General features: G+C 32.5%; 1 protein-coding gene across 2 annotated transcripts; it reads left to right on the forward strand.

Moving 5' to 3' along the window:
- Positions 1-4,429: 4,429 nt before the first annotated feature.
- Positions 4,430-11,800, forward strand: NSH3 (inosine-uridine preferring nucleoside hydrolase family protein). Of its 2 annotated transcripts, XM_089617592.1 has the most exons (12): positions 4,795-5,176; positions 5,908-6,087; positions 6,416-6,526; positions 6,615-6,950; positions 7,058-7,234; positions 7,739-8,023; positions 8,112-8,234; positions 8,323-8,520; positions 9,122-9,375; positions 10,038-10,249; positions 11,056-11,351; positions 11,443-11,800. In XM_089617592.1, exons 1-12 carry the CDS (start codon positions 4,997-4,999, stop codon positions 11,749-11,751), a joined length of 2,661 nt encoding a protein of 886 aa, XP_089473718.1. In that variant the 5' UTR covers positions 4,795-4,996; the 3' UTR covers positions 11,752-11,800. The 2 variants fall into 2 exon arrangements, with proteins under 2 accessions (XP_089473717.1, XP_089473718.1); XM_089617591.1 differs by lacking the exons at positions 11,056-11,351; positions 11,443-11,800 and adding an exon at positions 4,430-4,687 and having other exon boundaries at positions 4,899-5,176; positions 10,038-10,300.
- The last annotated feature ends 1,025 nt before the right edge of the window (positions 11,801-12,825 follow it).

The following is a 12,825-nucleotide window of genomic DNA, read 5'->3' on the forward strand; positions in this document are numbered from 1 at the left end:
GTAAGCACTTTTTGTTAACTATTAACTATAGCTAAAACAAGCATCCGTTCATAACATCTTAAAACTAATTGACAATTATAGTAATAATCATGGGATTCATAACATGTCACCTTAAAATGATAACCCTTTTGCGTTCATTCATCTTGGATTGAATATCAATGATTGAACTATATATCCGTTTGGGCTTTGTTGAGTATTTTGGTATCCCCATTAATTACGATGTTCACACTATTCCTAAATTTACTAGCACTGCAACAAAATATTGATTCAGCCACGAACCAAAAATAGCCACGACATAACAACAATCAATCACGGTTAGTCGCGCCTGTTTCAATTTTTTTTATAAAAAAGTAGGCATTCGGTACAACAACGACGAACAACAAAGACTTATTTAAAACATACTTAGTCACGACGAGTCGGGCTACTTGAGCAACAGTTTTGTATTAATGACATTTAGGTGGATTAGATATCGATTCATTCATCATTTTTCGTCACTATCGATCATGATAATTAATTGTGTCGATCATCAAGTTATTGACGCATATGATTCATGTTGTTAATTATACCATCAATCTTGATTTGACATTTGGTGTGATCTCCTTACGTAGAAATTCACCTTAACGTCTAACGTACATGAATAGAGTTAGACATAATATTTTGATGACAAATAGGAATGTGATAGACGGGGAGTTACAAGTGGCCCCGGTACTCGCGCTTAGAACTCGGTGAGCCCCCAAATGCTCAACACTTGATTTGATTTTTTATTTTTTATTTTTTTGCTTAACAAAGTGCTCGAATGTTGGCTTATGTGCTTTCCTTCGAGTTTTGAGCCATTGTTTGCGCATTGTCCATTGTTCTAATGGCCTCGTACTCAGCTTTCTCTAGTCTTCAAGCCTCAAACTTGGGAATCCGACTTAGTCGGAAAACCTCCTTATTATAAAGACTAATTATTTTTTCCAATAATAATGTATTTTAAATTATAACTTATTTTAATACTTTTCAAAGAGATATTTATTTGAATATGTGCGAAAAGACATGAAAATGGTTTATTTAAGTACATTTGTTTGCATTTCTATATTTTTATGCTTTACGGTCGCAACAATGTAAGCATGCCGTAATAAAACACCACCTTTACTAGCTCCGCCTTTAAAGGTAGATATAAATTAACAATATATATATATATATATATATATATATAATATATATATATATATATATATATATATATATATATATATATATTGGTTTTGAATAACAAAACTATAAGAAGAAAGAAAGAGACAAACAATCCAAAGAGAAAATATAGAGAGGGAAGAAAAGAGGAAGATGTATAAGAGAAACAAACTTGAACTACAATTAAATTAAGATTGTATGTGAGCATGCACTTCTTCTTTTGGATTTAGTGTTAGTTCATTTAGTTTTATACTCAACGCTAGCATTTTCCACTCTAAATTAATAGTTCATTGTTTTAGTTTAAATTAATAGTTCATTAGTATCCATAATGTTATGTCAACTAATTGGAATCTACCTACCGTGATATAGATATATTATTTTACCCGAAAAATATGTAGCTTACATACTTGAGGTTTTGTACAAAAACTAATAGACATTTGGTAAAATTTTAACGAAAGCAAAAATGACTTAATCTTACACGTGAAAGTTGAATCTGATAGTGTGTTCTTAATACTTAACATAAGAAAAGCGTGTTTATATTTTTTTTTTATCACAAAATTGTGTTTTTCAAATTATAAACAATCATTTTTTTTTCTCGATGTTTATTAATTTTTCTAATTGTTTACTATTTTGGAATATATTTAATTTTTTTTATTATTGTATACTGTTTTATTTATGAAGAAAATAAACCATTCACAGTTTAAAAAATATATTTTTTAGAAGAAATTAAACAACCACTATTTTAAAAATATTACACTTTTAAAATACTATTCATATAATCTCATCTAACACAACACGTAAAATTTACAGGCCTCAACAACACAATTTCTATATTTTAGTAAGTCTATATACCTAAATTCGCCTAAATATATACTTTAACATTGGAGTGTTTTGCAATCAAGACTTTTGGGGTTTGATATTTCTACAATTAGGCAGTCTATGACTCTCATGCTTATTGCAATAATTAAGAGAATTCTTGCATGATGTATCTATAGTCGGCTAGTCTCAAGTAGTGCGCTTGCAGAGAGATGAGCCACGTGCCAAAAGCAATTAGGCTAGATTATATTTTTCGCTTGATTTGAACTCATCTTTTTTGTAATAGTTTGTAAAAACCGTTAATTAGAATAAACTATCGATTTTTTACACTATTGTTCCGAATTAAAAAAATTGTAGTTACAATGAGTTGGCCATTTAATTAAGACAACTCTATGTGCCACCTGACACGATTCGACGTGGCCTTCCTGATAATTTTTTTACTGTCCTCGTCCTGATGTGCACCACATATCTTGGTGTCCGATCACATGACATTCTCTTTTGTTGTCTCTTATAAAAGAGAACGTCTTACTTTAGGTGAGTGCAATACTTTTTGCCGCCGAAACAAACTTTGAAAAGAGTGTATGTGGTTTTTGGTTTTTCTAGGTTTTTTACTCTCGTTCGGCGAAGTCCTACCTAGTGTGTTTTACAGTTGTTGCTGTCTTATTTTGTTTTTGTAATGAAGTGAAACACTGGGAGAGTGTAAGAGTGAAAAGTGAGGAGAGCTCAAACTTAGGAGAGCTCAAACCTAGGGGGAGCATAGGTTAACAACCCATAGAAATAGCTTAGAGTTAGGAATAGTGGAAGGTGATCATCCATTGTATTCTGACGTGTACTCAGCATATTGTCTAGTGAAGTTGTTCTTTTCACCGGGATTGATACCCCCCCCAGAGTAGGCATTTGAGGCCGAACTGGGTTACCATTTCTTGGTGTTCTTTATTTGCTTTCGGTATCTGTTGCTTGTTGTTTGTCTTGTTGTTCTTAACATCATTTAACAAACAAGTTTTACAATAGATCTGAACTTTCAAAAATGTTTTGATTAGGTCTGGCATAATTTAAAATCGGCCTAAAACAGTGCGGCATAATTTTACCTAATTGGACTGGTTCTAAATTTTTAAGCTATGTTTCAAAATATGACATTCTAATTTCTAAGTTATTAATTTGGGTTGGATATCGTACTTAATATATATTTATGTTAATATATTTTTCTATTTTTTATTGCTATTCTATTTAGAAAATAAAAAAAATATTTAAAAACCATTTATTAAATCGGTCCACACCAGACAGATTATTTAACAGTTTAGTCTAGTTTAATTTATAATTTTAAAACGATTCAATGTGGTCTAAAAATGTTCAAACCATAAATTTTTGAAAAGTTTGTAGTTACTAAATATTAACTACCCGCTGCGCTTTTTTTCTCAAAAAATCAGGACTTGAACTTTCAATCTTCGGTGTCATCGCCACTTTTGGAACACGAAAACTCGGTGGTCTCGACCAATAGAGGACTCTCGACTCAAGGGAAGATATTTTTTTTATCTTTATTTTATTCTTCATGTTTTTGCTTTTTCTTTTCGAGTATACTTCAATAATCAAGACTTATTAAATCTAATTTTTGTACCGCCCGATCTTTAATCGGAGTGGTTAGTTTCTTCAGATCTGAATCTCGGATATAAGATATGGTTTTATTTAGGCGTGGATCTCAGTTAAGCAAGACCTCTATAGCCACAATCTACAATAGGCGAATACCGGCGTTTTTGCTTTGATTCGTGTAATAATCTGATAATGACTGGTTACCTGCATAAACGGGTAACTCACATGTTATTTTGTTGTATTTATGATTGTTTTTTTTTTCGAAGGCAGCTTTGCTGCAGTGAGGATTGAACCCACGACCTCCACACAGGAGGTGGTGTGGAATTACCACTAGGCTATCCTAGGTACCACTTGTATTTACGATTGTTTATGATATACTTTTCATCCTTTTCATGTGAAATTTTTTGAATTTTATTTGAGCTTATTTTGTAATTTAAGCCTTTTAATTTTTATCAATATATTTTTTTATGCTTTTTATTAAAAAAAAAAATGGTTCAAACCGTATTAAGCGATTTGATCGTGCATACCCTGTCTCCGCATTCAAGGCCGGAGATGCTCAAAAGCAAATTTCTTGATTTTTCATTCACATTTTCACGGGGAAAAAAAAAGTTAGAATGTTAATGATTTATCTTCTTCAAGGCTCAAAAAGCGAAATTTTTCAAGAGACGACAATAATTGGTCAAAATTAATGAATAGAATTTGATTTGTTGTGATTACTTTCTCATTTTATAATATATATTTGGTTGAATGAATCTTGAGCCCAAGTTCATGATGCCCATGCCCATGACCTAGGCTCCTATATGTACATAGTTTATTATAATTGACAGCACACCATGCATGGTTTTAGTTTATTAATAGGAAAAAAAAAACTTAGAAGAAAGAAGAGCCAACAAAAAAATTGGTCAGACAAAGCATCCTAAAGAAACAAGAATTAGCAAAAGATATCATCAAATCAAAGTGCATTTAATTATTCCAGAACTTATTTTTTAATATGTTATTAATAGTACATATTAGCTCCTTCCAAGATGGTTTAAGCTCAGCATTGACTTGCGAGAGAGAGAGAGAGAGAGAGAGAGAGAGAGAGAGAGAGAGCATGTTGTAAATATTTACGGTAAGTCTAAGCCACTCAGCATCACTTTTTTCTTTTTCTTTTTTACTATAAAAATTTCTTATCTTCATTTTTCAATATCAAAACTTGAAGATATGCAATGAATTGCAAATAGTTTTATATATACTCTTCTACTTTCATCGATTTGTGTCCACATAAAAAGTATAGTTTTGTCATTTTGCCTTCTAACTTGTTTGTTCCCATGTTATTTCAGGGCTTATCACAACCTTTGATAGTTCTTTGAAGTTTGGAGATACACAATCAAAACTACTCCTTCTTTTCATCTGGGTTTGTTATTGATCAGAAATAGAAATGTTGTTCCACAAGGACACGTGTGTTGTATTTTTGGTGCTTCTTTTAGGAGTTTTGGATTTTCGCAGCATCGTCGAAGCGAAGCCTCGCCGGATTCTTTTGGACACGGATGTTGATACAGATGATTTCTTTGCCCTCTTGTACCTCTTGAAGCTTAACAGATCAGATTTTGAGTTAGAGGTAGGTTCTTATTTATTTATTATTGCATAATTATTCGTCATATATGGTCAACTTTTACTATCTTTCATGAAAGAGAAAGAAAATACTAGTCAAATGTTAAAAAGAAAAGAAGCTTTTCTCATCTGCAGAATAAGTTTGGTCATTTGATTTATATATTTATATTTTTTTATTGTTATTATTGTTGTTGATTATAAAATCAAAAAATTCGGTAACTAACCAACTAAAACGTTTGTTATTGCTATATAATCAACATTTTATAAATCTTAAGTAAATAGCCACAAATATGACATGACATTTTTTGTTTGCCTTTTCTTTAAAATAAAATAGTGATGTATTTACGTCAATTTACGCGTGTAAATACATGAACGTGATTATTTATATAAGATTTACGAAACGTTGATTATATAACATATGTGAAATTGTAAATATGACTATATATATCTAATGGACTCTTATAAAAGAGTAAACATGCAACCTTGAAATTTTGCCTGGTTGCTATTGAGATCTTGTTCACATTTTCATGGTCAAACCTAGGGTTTCATAATTTAAAATTAGCTTATTAATTAATCTGTTTCAGAAAGAGATTTATTATAATATCATCTTTTTAACTTACCAACAAATCTATTCTTGGAGAGGTCATTTAAAAAGTACTAAAACACACACCAATGTTAAATTATTTTATTTTTGGCAACAAATTTTTTAATAGAATAAGGTTCTTTTTTTAAATCCAGGGTGTGACTGTGAACACAAATGGGTGGACCAACGCGGGACACGCAGTGAACCAAATCTACGACCTCCTTTATATGATGGGCCGTGATGACATCGCTGTCGGAGTTGGAGGCGAAGGAGGGATCACAAAAAACGGCACAATCCTCCAAAACGTGGGAGGATATCTTCCCATAATCGAGCAGGTTTCGAATAATAATTAATAATTTAATTTCATTATTATTGAAAAAAATTATTTGGGCGACTTTTTTTAGGTAAATGCCGTAACTATGAGTAATTTGGGACGATTTATATTTTCTAAACAAAAATGACATAGTTATGTTCACTTTGTGACAATGTTGTCACAAAACACTCAGTTTTCTGACAACGTCAGTCGTAAAATAATTCGTTTTTGTGACAATATTGTCACAAAATGATTTTAGATGTATTTGTCCAAATTTACTTCCAGATATTATATCCATCTCCCTTTTATTTATTAATAATTTTGATCCTCAATATGTGTGGGCATGGCAGGGCATGGGAACTTTTGGAAGGTGTAGATATAGACAATCTATTCCAATTGGTCAAGGAGGTCGTTTAGACATTGATGCTAATTATGGGATTAGAAAAAGATTTCTTCCCCAGGTACCATAATTATTGACTTTATTTAGAAGATTACTTGTGCATCAAGTCTCTCTTGATATTTTAATTTCTTTTTTTTTTGGTCTTTTAGGGTAACAGGAGATATACACCTCTTAAACAACCAACTACTCAAGGAGTATTGTATGAGAAAATATCCAAAGGACCAATAACTATCATTATTTTAGGAGGGCATACAAATTTGGCGATATTTCTTATGAAACACCCACACTTGAAGAAAAATGTGGAGCATATTTATGTGATGGGTGGCGGCGTGAGATCGAAGAACCCGACTGGATGTTGTCCTAAAAACGCCGGCTCGGCTTGCACGCCGAGACAATGCGGCGACCCGGGAAATATGTTCACCACTTACCCGAGCAATCCTTACGCCGAGTTCAATATGTTTGTAGACCCTTTCGCGGCATATCAAGTACGTTGCATGTGGGCCCCACCTGCATGTATTATTATTATGTCCATATCAGCGCGCTGATGAAAATCAATGCTCTAGAAATAATATTAATTTTATTTATTGTGCAGGTCTTTCATTCTGGAATTCCCATTACCCTTGTTCCTCTGGACGCGACGAATACGATTCCGATAAACGAGGAATTCTTCGATGTATTTGAGAATACGCAAAGTACTTACGAGGCGCAATATATCTTTCAATCGCTGAAGATGGCTCGGGACACATGGTTCGATGACCAATTCTATACGGTAACTTTTTTCCCTCCGCGCTTAATGTCATAAACACAAACCTTCTATTATTCGAGTGTATTTTAATTTATCAATAAACATAAAATCGATGGGATAGTTGTAATCCACTTTAAAATATGATGCACAAATATACCAAACTAAAGGAATATAGACTGTGACGGGCATACGTGTCGGCCCTAAATTTTTTTTTCTTTTTACATTCGAGCCCTTTTAGATTATTTTTTTTGCTCACATAATAAAAATAATATTTAGTCCTTAATATTTTTATTCTACTAAATATTATTTTTATTCTATTAGTGTTCATAATTAAGAAACATACTGAAGTTTATAAAACAATATTCTAATCACATTTTAATTTCAATTTTTGTCACTTCTAAGTTTTATATTATATTATTATCTACCAAAAATTTATTTTGACTATGGACCCCCTTGAATTTTGTTTCTGCCTCCACCGTTGGATATATAGATGATATTTTCCCATTCTTATTTTATTCATACTGCCAGAGCTATTTCATGTGGGACTCAATCACTGCCGGCGTGGCAGTTTCTATCATGAGCAACGCGAATGACCACAACGGAGAAAACGAATTCGCTGAAATGAAATACATGAACGTAACCGTAATCACTTCGAACGAGCCTTATGGCTTATCGGACGGCTCAAATCCGTTCTTCGATGGTCTAAAAGTCCCCAAATTTGGGCTGAAAAAAGGCGGTGTCCACAGCGGCCATGTCCAAACGGGAGTTAGAGATCCATTCTGCATTGTCAAAAATGGCCAAGGAAGGTGCAAGGTAATAAAAAAAGAAATACTAATTTTTAGCACAAAAATGTAACATATATATGGAATCTAAAAATGTCACTTGGAACTTTGACCAACAGGATGGTTACACCGCCGAGGTAACCGGGTCCGAGGGCGTAACCGTCCTTGTCGCAACAAAAGCGAAGCCGAATCCGGACACGAAAAGCCCACTTACAAGAGCCTTCTACAAAAACTTCTTAGATGTAAAGTCCAATTGTTTTTATTCCATTTCCCTTACTATGCTTTTGTTTACATAATTGTAAGTTTTTTTTTTTTTTTTTTTAATGAAAGGTTTTGAACAAGCCTCAACACAGTGGGAGATTCAACTTCACGGCACAATTTCCTTATTACAAAGAAGTTGTATTGAAACCTAATTTCGGAACGAAGAAGCTTGGGAAGCCAGTTGTTTTTGACATGGACATGAGTGTTGGAGACTTCCTAGCCTTGTTTTACCTCCTTAAAGTCCCTGTTGAAACCATCAATCTCAAGGTACATATTTATAAGTTTTATTTTAGTGTAAAGAGTCTTTGAATTGTTATGCGAGTTACATTTTGATCTTTAAATAAATTTGTAAGCAAAATAGTCTTAACTATTTACTTTGCAATACTATAGTCAATTTAAAAATAAGCATTAATTTTTTTAAATGAAATCTACCACTTAAAACATATTTTACAGCTTAAATAATTTTTAATTTTATATAAAAAAAAGAATAATTAAATTATAATTTAAATACAAAAACACGATACAAGTTCAGAATAATTTTGGATCGGTATGAAATAGCGTTTTATTAATGAAACTTTTTGAAATTTTAGAACACATTATTTAAGTTTGTAAATATATTTAAGATGCTTAGGTGCTGAATTTCATTAAGAGAAGAAAATATTTTATGAAAATTGATATAAAATACTACAAAAATAATATTCTGGCTGTAAAAATAGTTTTAAGGACTAAAATGTCATATAATAGTTCACAAACTATATGCGCTAAAAAACTAAATTATGTTTACAGCAAGTCCTCATTAAATTTTTGTACTAAAACTACTCAAAATGTCATTTATTTGTACTAATCCATATTTTTTTTTCTAATGAAGGCAATCATAGTAAGTCCAACGGGATGGGCAAACGCGGCAACTATCGACGTGGTCTATGATTTGCTTCACATGATGGGACGGGACGACATTCCGGTCGGCCTCGGAGAAGTCTACGCTGTAAACCAAACAGAACCAACCTTTTCGGCCGTTGGAGACTGCAAATATGCCAAGGCCATCCCGCACGGAAGTGGAGGCTTTCTCGACTCCGATACGCTCTATGGCCTCGCCAGAGACTTGCCTAGAAGCCCTAGAAGGTTAGCGTGGCTAGGATTGGCTTGGCCCATAATAAACAAGGAAATTCGACATGATATGAGTCTTGGATTTCTTTTTAAAACCAAAATGAACTAGTTTTTGCTAAATAGCCAACTTTTAATTGAGTAAGTATGTAAACCACCAAAATGAACTATTAATTGAGTAATTAAGCCACCAAAATTTAGAGATTTGCTAAATAGATAATTTTTTGTAAATTTTAAGTAAATAGTCATTATGGTGATGTGATATTAATTGAACGTTTTTAACATTCTATTTATGCCCTTAGAGTTTGATGGTTATTTATAATTATTAACAAATATTTACAACTATTAATGTGTTTTTGGCTTTGCTAATAAAATCTCATAAGGCTATTTGTTTCAAATTTATCAAAAGTTGGTTAGATGACAAAACTTGAGTGGCTATATATCTAGAGAGCTTTATTTCACATCGATTATCAAACTTGTCACAAAATTCAGCATTTTGTGACAAATTTGGTAATACATGTGGAAAAAAAATTGATTTTGGTAAAAATAAATAAAAGTTAATAATTCAAAAACAGTAATGTTCAAGTTCAATTCCCAGTAAGCAATCTACTCAAAGAAGACACTTAAAAAAATATTAAAATACATATTTTTAATTTTGCCTTGTTTTTTTTGGGGAGTAGATATTCAGCGGAGAATTCGGTGAGATTCGGGGCTCCCCGGGACACTGATAATCCGGAGCTTAGACAACCACTTGCTAAGGAGGTTTGGGAGTCAGTTTTGAATGATAGTTTGGTTTCAAGGTCTAAGATCACAGTTCTCACCAATGGTCCTCTCACCAATTTAGCCAAACTCATTTCTTCCAACAAAAAGGCAACACCTCTAATTCAGGCAAGTGTATAATTGAATTTCAGTTTTGAGATAGAACCCAGTAACTCTAAACATGGTATCATAATCAAATTGGCGTGAAGGCTTTTTAGAGAGCATTTTTTTTTAAGTTAATTTGTTGAACAAAACAGTCATCACACTATTGATTCTGTTGCACTTTGATAAAAATATTTTTAAACCCATTTGCATACTTAAAAGTATATGATTCTAGAAGAGTGTCAATTAAAAGAAAACCTTACTCTTAGAAGTCAAAATTGTTATTTTTAGTATTTTTAGAGCTTGAATACTATTTAATTAGTTTCCTATGTAAATTAATAAATATAATATGCTTAAGTTTCTTAGGATTTCATTATAAAACTTCATATTTTTATGAAAAAGACTGAAATGCTACAACAACAAAAAAAAAAAAATTAAAGTTAGGGATCAAACTGCAACTAATTGTTTAGAGACTAGCTATGTTAAAAAGACTTAAATGAATCTTAACATATTATCAAAACTTAATTAGCTTAATTAACATACTTTGTAAGAACATGAACGGTGAATGCAGGCCCGAATCAAGATTTTTTGGGACGAAAAGAAATTTTATGTTTGGTGCCTTTTTCTTAATACATTTCTATAGGCCATCAAGTGTATTTTCGCCTAAAATCAAATTATTTAAGGACGTTTTTCTACATATTTAAACCTACTACTGACTGAAGTCTAAATCAATGATTTAACTTCCCTTGAAGTATAGCCGGGCCTAGGTGAATGGACAAAGACAATTTTCTCATTTTTTTTCATAATTTTTTTTTTTTTTTTTTTTTTTGCAGCGAGTGTATATAGTTGGAGGGCACATAAGAAACGGCGAATCGGACCAAGGCAATGTGTTCACGCTCCCATCAAACAAGTACGCGGAGTTCAACATGTTTCTCGATCCCTTAGCCGCAAAAGCGGTCTTCGAATCGGCTCTACGCATCACTATGATCCCACTAAGCGCTCAACGAAGCGTGAGCTCGTTCTCAAAGGCTTTAGAGGCAATGAACCTAAAGACGCCCGAGTCCCGCTTCTCTCTCCGCTTGCTCTCGAGGCTCCGGCGCTTAAACCAACCCCGCGGCCGGTACCAACACATGGTAAAAAGACCGAAAAACCCTTTTCCTCACTTGACTTTATAGATATAAAGATTTTAATTTTTTTTTTTTAAATTGAATTAATTTTTTGTAGGAGACTTTCTTGGGGGAGATTCTAGGTGCAGTGGTATTGGCTAGTGACCATGATTCCAATGGCTTGATGATGATCAATGCAAGATCACAAGTCAAACCCATCAAAGTCTATGCCAAAGGCAATGAAGCAAGAGATGGTCAAACTTGGGTTGACCCAAAGCAAGGGAAATCAGTGAGGGTTTTGGAGGAATTAGACCCAATGGCTTATTATAGCCTCTTCTCTAAGCAACTTAGTGATGTGAAACAATCTGCTGTGATAGCAAGTTTTGATGAACAGAAAAGGATGTGGCAAAATAAGCCTCTCACATAAACCTATTGGTCATTTATGTAATATATATATATATATATATATATATATATATATATATATATATATATATATATATATATATATATTCACCGACTGCAAATTTTTGGTTATGCATCTCTAAATTGTTCGTATAAAAACCATGGGAAGCATTGGAATATGTGGATTAGTTTTCTTCACTACTTTCGAACATCTGGTCACATCGGAATCTTATCATTTAGCAAATTTGATGAAACATTTTCTCAGCAAAATAATATTATAGGATGTATATAGATTGGCCAAGGCTCTTTTTTTGGGCACACAAAGAAGGAGAATATTCTCTTCACCTATTGTTTTCTTTACGTATCTTATCTTTAGCCAAAATGAATTCAATGAAAATGTTGCAAAATATTGGTGTGATTAAGAAATTCATTCGACAAATATAATTAAAATGATTGAAACCACTCCACTGAAATTATTATTAATTCCAATGACTAATTTCAATTTTATATATTCTAAACAAAAACTACCTAAAGTTGGTTACCACTTTTTGTGCACAATCAATCAATTATATTATATTGTCAGGATAAACAGAATGGGGAGTTATCTCCGACGGCCCAAAAAATAGAACTGTTTCGATTTGATGTTACTCTGAATTTTATAAATCAATTATTTTTTTTAACTACACAATTTTTTTCCTTATAAATACACCCCAACCCCCCTTTTCTTCACTTTTTCTTCACAAATCAATCTCCAATTTCTCCAACCCTCTCAATACACACAAACTCGAGTTCTATCAAGTTTTACAAATATTATTGTTGTTATCATTATTACTCTCAATTGTTATCACATCTTCTCGTCTTCTTCTCAATCTTGAGGATGTAATACACCACCTCCACCACCACCGCCGCAAAATATTGAGATCAAAGAAAGTTACCTCTTTTTATCGAACCGTTACTATTGTAAATTAAGGATTAAAATACTATTTACCACGGTAGCGCCACACTTCCGATTTTACTAGTATAACGTGTTATTTGATTAACAATAGTGATATCTCATGCCACGTGGTATACTGTTATTGCAGGGGTAAATCGCAAA

Source organism: Urtica dioica, chromosome 6, assembly GCF_054948205.1.
Source record: "Urtica dioica subsp. dioica isolate 48M chromosome 6, U.dioica_male_clone48M_v1_H2, whole genome shotgun sequence".
Lineage (NCBI taxonomy): Eukaryota > Viridiplantae > Streptophyta > Magnoliopsida > Rosales > Urticaceae > Urtica > Urtica dioica.